Below are 15,639 nucleotides of genomic sequence, written 5' to 3' on the forward strand. Positions count from 1 at the left end.
GCTTATTAGGAAGATTAATTAAGTGGTCACTGATAGTTGAGGGGAAGTGGTGAGAAAAAAGAGAATATTAATAAAAGGAAATGTTTGTTAGATGTGACAAGAACTATATTATATGTGACAAGAACTATATTATCTATATGATTAGAAGATAAAGATTTGCAGAATAAGGAACAGTATAAAGTAGTACTACAAAGAAGAAATAATAGTAATATAGTAAAAACAATAATAAAAAAAGCTATGGGTACAACAGCTTGAAGGAAAGAGCTTAATATGCAAGGGAAATGAAGGAGTTCAGGGACACTCTTAAGATCCTTGGTATGAGACTTCATAGGGACTGTCTGACTTAGTTTGAGGGGGATACTGTCATCAGGAACATCTTGGGAGAGTGAACATCTTGGGAGAGTAGGCTGTGGCATAGAGCCAAGCTGAACTGCCATGCAAGTTAGAAGCTCAGCTGATCTCAGAGTTTCAGACTGGGATATTCCTTTGAGTTGTTTAGAATTGGCAAAATCTAGATCATTGTACCTGTACATTGACTGGCTACTCATTGAATGTGGACTGGCCCTTAGAGGAAAGAGTTGTGACTTCCTGTAAGGCCTGGGATCAGTTCTGCAGCTGGGAAGTTTAGCCTCCAAAACTGGCGGATGCAACAGTCCTAAAGAAGGTAGACCTGGGCCACAGCATCTGCCACAAGAATTCAGTGGGGGAGTTTATTTTGAAGTGAGGGAGACATTAAATTTGGTTTCAGATATTTTGCATTTGGGATTACAGCAGGGTAACTAGTTTGGAAATGTTTGTTAGATGAGACAAGAACTATATTATAATATTCACTTTTTATTTACAAAGATTTTTCTCTTTAATTTTTCTAGGCCTTAACGGTACATGACAATTTGGCTATAAAAATTTGCAATGAAATCTTAACAAATCCATGCTCACCAGAAACTCGGGTCTATACAAAAGCTTTGAGTTCTTTAGAGCTCAGTAGCAACATTGCAAAAGATCTTCTGGTTCTGTTGAATGAGATTCTAGAGGTAAAATAGTTTCTAATTACTTTTTTTCTCTTTTGTATTGAGGGTTGAACCCATGGTGCTTCAGCTCTTAGAGTTACATCCCCAGCCCTTTTTTATTTTTTATCTTGAGACATGGTCTCACTAAGTTTTTTGAGGGTCTTGCTAAATTGCCGAGGCTGGCCTTGAATTTGTAATACTCTTGCCTTAGCCTCTTGAGTTGCTTGGATTACAGGCATGTGCCACCCGTACCCAGCACACTTACTTTTAATTAGCTGTGTTTATATTTATTGGAGTGGAATTTATGTGGATGTATTAAATTGAACATGTTAGCATACTGTAAATTTGTTCATTTGGTGTAAATATTCCCTTCATAAGTTTCATAATTTTTAGAATGTTGATATTGGTTTATAACTTTTTTTTTTAAAGACTAGAAAATGTCATGTTTAATTTTTTTGTTTTGTTTTGTTTTTGGATAGCAAGTAAAAGATAGGACATGTCTGAAAGCTTTGGAAAAAATCAAGATTCATTTAGAAAAAGGAAATAAAGAACTTGGTGAGCAAGCCATAGCAGCACAGGATGCCAAGATGACTACAGATCTTTTTCAAGATGATGATGGTAATGACATACCTGAATATTGATAAAATTTTTTGAGAATTTTTATTGTGATATGTTTTTTTCTCTTCTAATGTGTTTGGGTGTCAGATATGAATGAAAATCTAATTAACCTCCTCAGGAAAGTGTATTATTAATGTGTGTATACACATTTTATTGTGTATATTTCTGACTATATAACCATTTTGTCAGGAGTTCTGATTCATAGTACTCACATTTTTTTTTTAATAGTAATTTATGATAACCTTTCGGTAGTTTCTAATAGAACTGTTTGCCATTTCTGTTTTATGAAAGATGAAAAGACAATTTGAAATATTTCATGAGACTATCTTTTATTTACACTGTTTTATTATTTCCTTTAATAGAAAAGAATAAAGAAGTATATATGACTCCTCTCAGGAATGTTAAAGCAACCCAGGCATCAAAATCCACTCAACAAAAGTCTAATAGAGGTAGCGTTTGGATTGACTAGCTCCTATAATAAAATTGTTTCAATTTTCTCTTCCAGTGAAAAATACTTTGATCCTTGTCTTTGTTTCCTTAGGGATAATGATTTTTAAATGTCTTAGATATCCTTAACTTATTTCAGAGGTTTTGCATTGTGTCTAAAGAATCTAAAATTGGTTCAGGTGCTTTTGATTGAAAGAAACATGATACAATAGACCATATTGTAAATTACTATTTGGGTTAAAATTTAAGATTTGGTTAAGTGTTAGCTTATAAGTTATTTGTATTCTATGACTGAGCATTGATTTCTTCTATTTTTCTGTTTTCTTTCCATCCCATCTGATATTTTCCCAACTTAATTTGTTTCCCAAGGATAATCTAACAAGAGGATTTGTTGGAATAAAGTAAATGTTTACTACTTACTAGGGGATCACTTTGAAGAAAATATGAAATTCAAGATTTTTTTATTGTTTTATTATTATTTCCTTATTACAAAAGCAGTGCATGCTTATTACAGAAGAATCAGTACATTCAAGCAGACTACTGTAAAGAATACTAATAATCCCACCCATGAGCCAACCATGATTTTAATCTTCAAAAAATATTTTTAAGGCCCTTTTCTAAATAGATTTAATTTTTTTTCTTAAAATGGAATCTGGCCATTATAGTGTTTCACAACCAATCAGTTATTTCAACACCAATTATTGGCTATTGTTCCAGATTTGTCCCACAATGTTGGCTGTCTTGGGGATAAATGCATTGTAGAAGCAAGTGAGGCATGAGAGGGAATCTAACTTGTATAAGGAATGTGATGTTCAAATAAATGATCACCTTCACAATTTGGTTTTGATTAGATTACTTTTAGTCACTTGAAATATGAGAATTTTATCTTTTTTTTTTAATAGCCCAAACTTCATGTATACATATTTTATTATAATTGAGGAACATTATAAGGTAAATTCTGTCTTTGTAACCTTGTAAATTTCTAGCAAGTAGAATTTTTAGAACCCTTAGTATATAAAGATTTTTGTTTTTACATGGAAATATATTTTAGAACACATATTTGAATTGTTCGTGTATATATTTAAATATTTTGTAAGAAGCCATTAAAGTTCTATTTCAAGCTGGGTATAGTGGCATATGCCTGTAGTACCAAGCTACACAGGAGGTGATGATAGGAGGATCACTTGAGTCCAGAGTTTGAGACCAGCCTGGGCAACATTGTGAGACCCCATCTCTGAAATGAAATGACACTTCTCTCTTTTTAAGGTCTGTTCATGGACATCACCTGTCTTTCTGACCTTAATTTTCATTAATCTACCCATATGGATTGTGTTACAGCTATAATAGTTATTTTTAAAATTTAAGATTGTTTTCACCTGCTTCTCCCCAAATTAAATTTTGTCTCTTTTTTAACTTACTTTCTATTAATTCCCATTGTTCTTTATCAGTACTTAACAAAAGAAATTAATATAAATTTTAATCTTGCTTGGGTTCACGGGTTCTTTCTCCATGATATATTGATAATTGACATCAAAGTGGCTGGGAATAAGAAAGAAATATGTTAGAAGATTGTGTGTCGAAAATAAAGGATTCAGATAGCCCAGAAACAACATTTTAAAAACATTAAACAATTGATAATAAATTTTGATAATTATACTATCTTTAAGGACGGAGAAAAGTGTCAGATTCAACTAGGACCAACAGGAGACGTCAGATTACTGAGACTGACTCTGAAAGGTATGTCATGTATGTTTGGAATATGTGAAGAGGCCTATGTTTCTTGTTATTTTTAAATTTTTTTGTCTAGAAGTAGAAAAAAATTCTGTGAGAGACTCAGTATATATAACAATGTAGTAAAAACTATAAATAGCTATGACTTTGATACATAGTCTAAAATTCCATTATCAAGAGCATTTGACTATGGCTTGTGTGCTTTTGCCTATTAGTTGGCATAGCCTGTACAGTTATTAGGTAGTCATCTTTAATGTGTTCTCTCAATTTATATTTCCACATATTTTTGTAATTGCATGACCCTGTATGTATGACTCCTTTTTGATCGTGAAAACTCTTCATTTAGATAACATTTGGGTTCTTTACATTTATAGTGATAGAATAATTCTGCCTATAATTGAATATATTAATGGTTTGTGTGATAGTATTTGGTTTTGGAGTTTTGTCAGTTAAGTCCTTGTTGGAGCTAAAAGTTTGTAGCTGTCTTGCATTCATCTATTTATTCATTGTAAAATTGTGTGTATTTTCACTACATGCAGATTAAATCTTGGTTATACTTGTGTGTGTGTGGGGGGGGTTGCCTTAGTAATTTACATAATCAAAAGAACTTAGTTCTTTTTCCACTTCTTTAGTTCTAAAAATCCCTCTTTTGGATGATTTGTTATGGTCCCTGTTTAATTATAAACTTTGCTACAAAAGTTTGGTGTTTTGTTTTCCTGTTATAACACTGGGTTTCAGTAATATATAAAAAATTGGCTAGGTTTTCCACAGTCCACTTAGCTGAATAGCTAGTGTTTTTGGCTGGTATTTTGAGATTTTAGTTTTAAACTTAGTTAATGGAATCAGGCTATCAAATACACACTGATATAATGTCAGAAACAAGAATGTTTTATTTATAAATAAATTGGTTTTAAAGCTTATATCTAAATTGGTATATTTTCAACGTCTGTTTAGTGATCATGAAATTCCAGAACCAGAATCAGAAATGAGGATGAGATTACCAAGACGAGCCAAAACAGCAGCCCTGGAAAAAAGTAAACTAAACCTTGCACCATTTCTCAATAAAGATGTAAATTAGGAGAGATGATGGAGGTGGACTCCTTTTAAAGTTATATTCATTTTTGCTTTAATAAAGTTGTCCTTGTGTCAAAATCAGAAAAAGCCAGATGTCTCTCTGAAAACTTTTGTTGTGCTTTGCCTGTACCTTTGGTGGGATACAAAGATTGCTGGCATTAGCCAAATAGATTAGTTTTATCAGAATCTGAGGTGGGCCTAGGAATCTGCTTTTTAAATAGGCTCACCAGGCAATTCTTGTGCTATTATGGCATTATAGAAAACTTGTAAGTATAGCTGAGTAGGAGCTTGCACTTGAGAAGATTAGAGAGAGCAGGTCCAACAATACTTGGTGAGAATGCTTCAGCACACACTTAACAGGTGGCATTTCAAGGACAAATGAATTACCATAAACTAGCCAGAAAGGAGCTTCTAAGGAGGACCAGTGTAATGAATCAAAGTGCTCGTCTTCCAAGTTAAATACTTATTTGACAATCTTATTTTGTGACTCCTTCACTAAGAACATTTTCTTATGCTACCTGCAGGGTAATCTCCCCTCCTAAAGTATTTGCATGTGGGAGCCCATTTGTGTTTCTGGGTTAGAGAGATGTCTACATAGAAATTTTACAGCTGCTTTTTGGCAAAAAAATTTTTAATACTGTTACTACTACTACTACTACTACTACTACTACTACCACCACCACCACCATCACCACCACTACCACTACTGAGAGAAGCATTGACAGGAAGTCCTCTTTGATTACTAATTCATGAGCTTTCTTCCCTGTCAATTTCATTTATCATCTTTTGAAACTGACATTTGCCCGATGTATGAAACTTGCACCATATGAAATTAGTCCTCCTTCTGCAACACCCAACACCTTTTCTCATTCTCTGATAATTATGTTACTTAGAACAGAAATGTTCTAACATGGATCTGTTTTAGTAATTGTGCTTCTTTAATTTTATTTGTCAGAGGTTATTAAGGTGATGTTTTATGATGGAGGTGAAGTAATATTGCTGGGTTTTAGAACCAGGTTGCTCTATTCTATATAAACATGTGCTTTATAGAACTCAGAAAGCAAGAATGCTTATTAAAAAAAGGAAAAGGAGGTATGACGATGCAAATCAATAAAAAACAGATGTTATTCATTTTGTTGGCTCTGTGTCTTTTCCTGTGCTTCAAATTCTTTTTGAGTTATGTCTTTAGTTAAATCCCTGTCACTTAGAAAGTAACTTTTTTGGTAGAAAGGAAGGAGGACTGATAATGGTACATAAATTATGTTATAAGGAAGTCTTTTAGACACAATAAACTAAAATCCCATTTACACATGGTTAGGCTATCCAAAAGGAAAGGAGCCATGTTTGGATACAGACCATACCACAGCTTGCATTCTCTGGCATGGGGAAAATAAATTTAAGCACCAAACCTTTAGTGTTCTTACTATTCAAATTTTAGACAAAATCGCTTAGCCATTGCTAACAGTATATTTGTACTAGTATAATTAACGCGGTCCATTATTAAATGATATCCCTTTAAATTTTAAAATTAATGGCTAAAATACAATAAAACCAACAGGTATAAATAAACTTACCATTTTTCATTCAAAATTGGTATCTCAGACCAAATAGTATTTTTGTCTACCCAAAGGCACAGATTTGCTGAAGGTTAACATGCAATTGTGCCATTTCTCTCACAGCCCACAGGCTACTGTTTTAAAATAGAGAATGAAAACTGATCAATTCAAAGTCTTTTTACGAATGGAAACATGCTATCTGATGATAAACTAGGGATCAATCATTTTTTTCTGTACATATATAACTTTGAGAGATTTACTTCCAAAAGATACCTTTGCCTTTTCTTTTGCCAGTTTGCTTCGAGGTAGTTGGTATCCACCTATTATACAACTTCCATGGGCCAGGTCAGCATCACAAATCTTTACAATACTAGTTTTCTAAATTACATGAAGTATTATATATTAAAACTGTGCACAGAAATTGGGGACAATTATGTATTTAAACTTAGGGCATAAAAAATTCACAAAATACCATTAAAAAGAGAAACATCAAAATTGTTTGTACTGCAAAATTCCACAATGGTCAGGTGTAAAACATGTAAAAAAAATTATACAAAGAATATAATAAAAATGATTAATGCTAATGACAATATAAAGACAAATCACAGGACTGGAAATATTTCAAGATCAATTGATAACTGCTAATTGTTTAGCAGAAATAATAATGATATACAAAATGAGAACTACAATCTATTTTTCTTCACTTTTGGGATTTTGGTTATGAACTGTACAGCTTGCTAGAGATGCTGCTGTCAAATTCAGGTTCCACTCAATGGGACGATTAAGGCACATCTTAACGGGGCTCAAAGGGCAACTTGCTGTATTCCCATCAGATAAATTCAGTTTCTCATCAGTTTTCATTTGTAGCATGCTGGAAAAAAAAAAAGTGTAAGGCATTTTAGTTTTTTCTTTAATTCCACACTATCAACCTTGTAAAAGAAAGTTCAATAGTATTATTAAGGTCTCTAAAAGAGTAGGTAAAGCATTTATTATTCCAGAAGTAATTATATAAGTTCTACTTCCTTCTTACTAAACTGAATACAATGAACTGTGCTTGTACGAATTGGGTAGTGAGTGAGTTCACTCAGATAACACTGGTCAAAACAGCCACTGCATATATGGATTATATCAGTATATATCAGAAAAGACATTATTTAACCTGGAAAGATTCAGTCCTTTAATTTTAATCAGGATCACAGCCACTTTGAAAAAAGGAATTCATATTTGTTGAATGCCTACTGTGTTCTCTAAGCACATTCACATGCATTATTTCATTTGAATTTTAACAAGTAAGGTGTGTATACTTAAACCATGAAAGTCTTCAAGAATTAATCACAAACATGCCTGAGGACATACTGTCACCAGCCTGGAACGGGAAATACCAATCTTATTCTTTCCCTTGCAGCTTGACTATAGCTCTAATAAGGCTGATAAATCATTAGTAGAAAAATAGTCCTTTTTTTTGATAGGCTTGACAACTTTACACTCTTCTATCTGGTGACCAGTGCATGTCACATCAAAGGATACTCTAGTCACCTCTTTCAAAGAGCTTTTATGTTGATGGAGAAACTGGCTTATTTGGATGTTAGGTTGGTCATCTCTTCATTATTCCTTTATTCCACAAAGTCATGGGCACATTCCCACCCGTTTTTGAGTGTTGTTCCCTCCTCAGAAGCCTTGCTCTCTACTCTCTTTAACCAAAACTTACCCTTGCTGTTGTTCCCTCCTCAGAAGCCTTGCTCTCTACTCTTTAACCAAAACTTACCCTTGCTTTTACACCTGACCCAAATCTCATGTCATCTCTGAATTTAACCATCAATAATACTGCACTTTATTGTAAACTATTCTAGGTTCTCCACTATCTTTGTGTCTGAATAACCCTTGCAGATCTGAAGGAAAGGAGGATAACATTTTTATCTCTGGAAATAAACACATTGCTGAATGTAGTTGCTCCATAACAACCAAAATCAATAAACATAGAAATCATAATGAAATGTCTGAATAGTACTACTCTTACAGAACCTTGCAAGTCCAAAGGGTGCCTCGTCGGCTCTGCATAATGCTCATGTGATCCCTAATCTTAAATATAGGCTTATAAACTATTCTGCAGCATAATGTAGACTTGTTGGTCACCAGACAGACTTGACAACTTTATACTCTTATTGTCAAAACAGGACTTTTTCTATGATTTATCAGCCTCATTAGAGCTAGTAGTCATGCTGCAAGGGAAAGAACTCATTTGATTGGTTCTTTTAAGCTTTCTCAATTATAGCTGTACATCTATGAATCTATTAGTGGAGGATACTGAAGTGGCTAATGTGTAAGCATTTTGGCAGAGTTGGGTAATGGTAATATGTAGACTCCAGTAACATTTTTCTGATTCCTCCTTGCAATCTCATGTGACTAATTTTGCTATTCAGTAACCCAAATCTGATATGTCATGGCTTTATACTGCTGTTCTCCTCACTAGAATCTCCCCGAGCAAGTAGTTCCACTGAATGACAAGAGTGTCAATTTGTTTAAATAGATACTATGCAAAATGACAGACTATAAGTTAGCTTATTCCTCATAAAAATAAATAGCGAATGCTTTAAAACAAAAGTTAAAACTAATATGAATAGGAACATATTTTAAATTGTTACATGATCAAAGAGATCTAAAATACATTATATTCATTCATGTCAGAAATGTTGATTTTTGAAAAAAGTTACACTGGCTATTGCTAGTCTGCATATTTTTTTTTTTTTTTTTAAGCAAAAGCGTTTGAAGTACACCTTCTTGAAAACTCATGGCAAGTTACCAAAATGTATTACGATAGGTTGGCAGTTAAGCATATTAAGTATTAAACTTGAAAAAAGAAAATGAAAGCATAGAACACATCATGCTCATAAAGTATATGTTTCATTTGCTATTAATTTTGACAAAGGTGTGTCTGTCAGAATGATAAGTTTTTAGAGTGGTGGTACTATAAATTTGGGTACAAAAACCCTAGTGTTGCACAAAAGTATACATTTGGAGAAAATGAGTTTTGAAGTAACTAAATGTTACTATTAATATACAGATTGATGTGTTTAATTCAAATATCCTTAAGTTACTGGGTGTGTATTATTGATCTACTTAATTGGCAATTAGTTTTCCTAGTTTAACTACTAAACTACCAAATTTGTGGTATGATGACACAAACTGGTTCCAAGTCAAATATGACAATCAATTTTTCTTGGTGCAATTTTTAAACAATGTTTTTGGTCTTCTGCATGTTTTAAAATAATGTTTGCAAAATGTTATCAACTCTACATAAAAAATCAATCAGTACAAAATGTTATACAATGAAAAAAGTCTGTCACTGTTCTTAGTCCCTGTTTGAGGGCAATTATTAACCATTTTCTTCTAGTTTCTTCACGTTGAAATATATACATATTGTTTCAACTATGTCCTTCCTCCTATACAATTCTATGTATTAATCTGTTATCTTGCTTTTTAAAATAAAAATATATTTTGGATATTTCATATCTGCATAATAAATACTTGAGCTTTTAACAACTACACAGAATTCTCTGGAATTTCATCAGTCCTGAATTCACAGACTTTTCAGCTGTTTTAATTCTTTGCTTAAAATAGCAACAGTACATTACTATTTGTTTAATAACATGTGCAAGTATATCTTTGGAGTTGATATCTAAAAGTGGGAAGAGCTGGATCAAATTGTGCTTTAAAAATTTGATATAGTAGTTGCTTTATTCACAAGAGACACATTCCAGAACCTTCAGTGGATACCTCAAACCATGATAGTACTGAACCTTATATATACAGTTTTCCCTATATATACATACTTATGATAGTTTATTAAGCACAATAAGAAGTTAATAATAACTAATCATAGTATTATTACAACATACACTTTAATGGTGAGGGCTACTCAGTGACAAATGGGCAGGGAGTATATACAGTGTGTATACACTAGACAGGGATGGTTCATTCTCTGGATAGGACAGAGTGAGATGGCATTAGATTTCATCATTCTGCTCAGAACAGCATGCAATTTTAAATAAGTTGTTCATTTCTGAAATATTCCATTTAATATTTTTAGACTGTGATTAATTTTGGGTGACCAAAATTGGAAACCAAAAGAGATGGGTGAACAGGGCTATTTCATAGACTGCACCATTTTCTACTGACCAACAATGTGTGAAAATATTCTTCCCTCACACTCATATAAGTTAAAGACTGTCAAAAATCTCAAAAAGTGGCATGCTATTGTTTTAATTTGCATTTCTGTTATGAGGAATACTTTCATGTTTAGCATGAAATTACTTTTATGTTTAGCAGCCATTTGTATGCCTTTTCTGTGTTTTTTTGGTTAGGGTTATGATCGTATTTCTTGTTAAGTAGTTCCAAATTTTTATGACTAGTTTACTTCCTCTGGAAACAGTTCTAAATGTTAACACAGTGGAAAATTACTGAATAGCTGTCATAGCCCAGCTCTATTCTGCAGATCAGTGTCTCCAAAAATCTACCAAATGGTGAGGTTCTTAAATGCACACAAATAGATGAGAACCTTCATCAAGTAGACAAATGCATTCCCCTGCTTATGATGCAGTAAGAAGTTATAAAAGGGTTATTGGTCTGCTGTATTTTGATGGCTCCTAAGTCTTACAAGGCTTAGATACAGGCCCATGCCACAAAGCTCTTCAGTCCTATGAAGACCTAGAATGTGTTCATCATGTCCATAATGACTGCGAACATGATTCCCTCAAATCCTTAACCAAGACCTAACTCAAATATTAGGAATACAAAAATGTGTAATGATGTTTGTCTCCAAGGGTTTGCAGCTTGGTAAGGAGGAAGAGAAAAGTCATTCATAAATGACCCAGTGTGAAAAAACAGCATGCAACAGATATGAGTAAGGAAAGACTAAGAAATTGCAGAGAAGGGAAAAGTTGATTCTGGCAGAGCAGGGAGGCCAATGGGAAACATTTGAAACAGGTTTTTAGGGATGAGGATGTTATTAAATTGGGTAGAAGGAGAATTTGCAGAGCTTGAGTTCTGATCCTGAATCCAGCTGAGTACACATTCCTTAATCTTCAGAGACTTCAATTTAATCGGAGAGCGAAGACAAAGTTGCCACTTAAGGCTAATGTGACTATTAGACGAGTCCATGAAAAGCACTGATGTATGTAACAGTACACATGCTATTTAATAGCATCCCACTGACACAATACTCTGCAAGGGAGTTATGTTTGTACTATTAATAAGAAAAAAATCAAACGGTGCAAGTTTTTATTGGGGATAAAATGAATATGTGTAGGATTTGGTTCTGTAATGTCCACCATGTCAGGCTATTTCATATTATTTTTGCAGATAATACAATGATTTAATGTGTAGTCATAATCATTTCATTTTCAATCTCTGGGCTTAAAGTAGGTAAAATGTAAAGAACCATAGGATCTACACAGGAAAACACGGTTGGCTAGGGTGGCCATGAGGTCAGACATTTGAATAAATCTTTTTTCTCTATTGGCAACCTGTAAGTCTCTTTCTTCCTCTTGTCCTCTTCCTCCTCCGCCCTCCCTCTTGCTCTCTCTCGCACATGCTCCCACTGTGTGATGCTGTCCACCATAAGGCCCTCACTAGAAACCAATCAGGCATCAGATTCTTGAACCTCCAGAACTGTGATATGATTAGATTTGCAATTTTCTCTAACCAGTTTTAGGAAAAACTACTTAACACTAAAATTCTCTAAATATAAACGGAACACAAAGATTGGTACACCACATACAGTATGTGCTTAAAAATAAGTGATATGATAGCATGGTAATCAGGAATTCATAAGAAAACATTCAGAATGGAAAGAATAGTTTTCTACTGAGAAATGGTAACAATTAAGTGATATGACAGTTTTACCTGGATTTTTAGTTGAAAGAAAGTCATAGTCAGATCAAGGACAAAAAATCACTTTTAGAAATCAAATGAGCAGTCTGCTGAATTATCTGCTGAACAGGGCACGAACATCCCAAAGCCGGGAAAGGACTAGGTGAGGAACCTCTATAGGCCGTGCAGGACTGGTTATACTTTATGTTCCCACCATCCAGATGGTAGGTCCTCCAACACATGCGGTGTTTTACAGTCCTCAAGTGGGCACTGGATTGCTTCATTACATGTATCAAATTAACCCTAGAACAGGCTTTTCAATCTTGCCACCATTAAAATTTGAGACAGATAATCCTTTGTTTCGGGGACTGTCCTACACACTGTAGAATGTTTAGCACATTGACCACTATCCACTAGGTGCCTAAAATAGCACCTCTAAGTGTGACAATTAAAAAAAAAAAAATGTCTTCATATATTACCAAATATCCTCTGGAGCAAAATCATCCCTAGTTGAGATACAGTGTCCTAGACTAAAGGCTAACAATGCTTAAAATCAAGACTTGAAAGGATCAAAATTATTTCTGAACAGGTTAACAGCATTCAAAACATTTTAAAGCATCACAAAAAATGCAGCCTGCAACAAGGTAAATTCACAAAATCTGGTGTCCCATCCAAAATTACCAGGCATGGGAAAACTAGGAAAATATGACCCACAATGAGAAAAATCAAATAAATACGAACAGATAAAGAAATAACACACTAATTATAAAATTATGAAATTAGCACATGTGAATGCTAATGTAGGTATTTTAAATATACTCCATAAGTTCAAGAAATTTAAAAAAACACACATGACAAGATGAAGAAAAATGTTAGAGGTACAAAGAAAACTAACTTTGAACTTCTGCAGGTGACAAATATAATTTATAAACACTATACTGGTTGGGATTAACAACAGATTAGCAGTGTTCAAGAAATGGTCTATGACCTTGAAAATATGGGAACAGTGCTACCCAAAATGAAACAAAGAGAAAAGAAGTAAACAAACATGAGCAGAATATCAATGACTTGTGGGATAAAATATATGTGATTTAAATCACCGAAGGAGCCAGAAACATATTTGAGCAAATAATGGCTAAAAAGGTCCAAGAGTGAAGAAAACCGAAAGGTGTTCAACAAACCCCAGGCAGAGAAAGAATTGAGGCAGCCATGCTACGTACGATCCTTTATAATCAAACTTTGACCAGCGATGAGGAAAACAGAAAAGATACATCACAGACAGGATCAAAAATAAGAATGATGGCAGACTTAACTTCAGAAACTACAAACTAGAAGACATCTTTAAAGTACTAAAAGAAAAACATGGTCCAATCTGAAATAATTCATATTCATGGAAAATATTTTTGAATGAGAAAAATGAAATGAAGACTTTCAGACATATAAGGACAAAGCTAAGTGAATTAATCTTCAGCAGGCCAGCACTACTGGAAATGCTCAAGGAAGTTCTCCAGATAGAAGAAAATGATTTCAGATGGGAATCTGGAATAAAGAGCACCAGGAATGACTGTATGCTAGAGTCTGGATATGGCCTAAGGGTGTCCCCAAGGGTTCCTGCACAGGAAGTTTGGTCAAGAGTGGCAGTGTTGAGGTGCAGAAACCTCATGCCAGCATCAGAGCCCAGTGGGAGGTTAATTGTGTCACTGGGGCCAATGCCCCTGGGGTGAAAGGATTAATCTAATTCTCAAAGGAAATCAGAGTTCTCACAAGAGTTGTTAGAAAGTAAACTTACTCCACATGGGTGCTCTCTTCCACAGTCATTTCCCTTTCTGCTTCTGTGCCATGTTGTGATCTAGCCACAAGGGACATTTATCAAAGGCTGAAAAGGTGGGATTGAACAATGTTGACTTTCAGCCTCCAGAACTGGGCTAAATAAACCTGTTTTGTTTATAAACAACCCGGCCCAAAGAATTTTATTGTAGTACAGAAATGAGACTAATATCCACTTCTTCTGGTGAAAATAGTAACAACATACTGTAGGGTATATAAAATTTACAGGAGAAAAATATATGGCAACAAGAGCGTATACGCTTGGAAGAAGGAAATGCAAATATATGGTTGTGAGACTCTTAGGCTATCCATGAAGTGGCATAATGTCATTTGAAGATGAACTCTGGTAAGCTAATGATATGTGTAACAGTGTAAACCATTTTTTTTAAAGAAAACAATTTTTTAAAGAGCAAAAGAGATTAAGTGTAATAATAGAATATACTCTGATCCAAAAGAAGTCAGGAAGAGAAAAAGTGATTAGGACAAACAGAAAATGGAGATAGGGCTGATTTAAACCCAACCACATGAACAGCCACATAAAATATAAATGGTCTATTAAAAGGCAGGGATTATCAGGTTGAATAAAAGTGCAAGCCTGCCTAAAATAATCCTCCTTTAAATATAAATACACAAAATGGTTAAGAATAAAGATATACCACAATGACACTAGTAAAAAATTAGCTGTAATGACTATATGGTGTCAGATAAAACAGATTTCACAGAAGGAATTTTTCTAGAAACAAAGAGGTTCATTTCATAATGAAAAAGGAATGAATTCATCAAAAGTATCTAAGAAGTCTCAATGTGTATGAACTTAATTATAGAGCTTCAAATTACATGAAACCAAATTTGAGAGAACTGAACGGATCAAGATCCACAGTCCAAGCTGCATATTTTGACAACCATCTCAAAAACAGACAGAAGTAAAATGAAACTTGATAAGGACAAAAAAGACTTGAACAACACCATCTTCCAACTTGCTTCACTGACATTTATATAACACTCCATTCTGCAGCTTCAGCCTATATGCACAACATTTTCAAGAACACACAGAACATTTATTAGGATTTGGATAGATTCTGAGGCATAAAATGAATGTTAATCAATTAAGAAAGTAAATCCAAACAAAGTATTTTAAAACCATAACAGAATTAGAAATCAGTAACACAAAGATGTCTGGAAAATCCTCAAATTTTGGAAACTAAACAACACTCTCAATAATTTGTAAGTTACAAAAATCACAAAAGAAATTAGAAAACATTTTGAATTTAACGAAAATGAAAACACAGCAAAGCAAAATTGTGGAATACAGCTAAAGTATGTTCAGAGAGAAATTTATAACACTGTACTCATATTAGTAAAGAATTAATCTTCTTCCCATCACTACAACCAACACTCTACACTCTACACCACTGATTCTCAAAGTGTGGTCCCTGGACCAACAGAATAAACATCACTTGGGCTCTACCCATAGCTACTGAATCAAACTGTGTCAGTGAAGCCCAACAACC

At 33.9% G+C, this 15,639-nt stretch overlaps 2 protein-coding genes across 4 annotated transcripts in view; one reads left to right on the top strand and one right to left on the bottom strand.

The window, feature by feature from the left end:
* Ncapg (non-SMC condensin I complex subunit G) overlaps positions 1-4,881 on the top strand; it is a 34,458-nt gene extending 29,577 nt beyond the window's left edge. The window contains exons 17-21 of the mRNA XM_076865378.2: positions 870-1,031; positions 1,487-1,625; positions 1,988-2,074; positions 3,740-3,809; positions 4,758-4,881. Of these exons, the coding sequence (XP_076721493.1) occupies positions 870-1,031; positions 1,487-1,625; positions 1,988-2,074; positions 3,740-3,809; positions 4,758-4,881 (582 nt within the window). The remainder of the gene's footprint in view (positions 1-869; positions 1,032-1,486; positions 1,626-1,987; positions 2,075-3,739; positions 3,810-4,757) is intronic.
* A 703-nt stretch (positions 4,882-5,584) lies between these two features.
* Lcorl (ligand dependent nuclear receptor corepressor like) overlaps positions 5,585-15,639 on the bottom strand; it is a 151,102-nt gene continuing 141,047 nt past the window's right edge. The window contains exon 7 of one of the 3 annotated variants that reach the window (XM_076865375.2): positions 5,585-7,304. In XM_076865375.2, the coding sequence (XP_076721490.2) occupies positions 7,124-7,304 (181 nt within the window). In that variant the 3' untranslated portion in view covers positions 5,585-7,123. The remainder of the gene's footprint in view (positions 7,305-15,639) is intronic. The other 2 variants (XM_076865376.2, XM_076865370.2) reach the window with 2 other exon arrangements.

The sequence above is a fragment of the Callospermophilus lateralis genome, chromosome 8, assembly GCF_048772815.1.
Source record: "Callospermophilus lateralis isolate mCalLat2 chromosome 8, mCalLat2.hap1, whole genome shotgun sequence".
NCBI classification, from domain to species: domain Eukaryota; kingdom Metazoa; phylum Chordata; class Mammalia; order Rodentia; family Sciuridae; genus Callospermophilus; species Callospermophilus lateralis.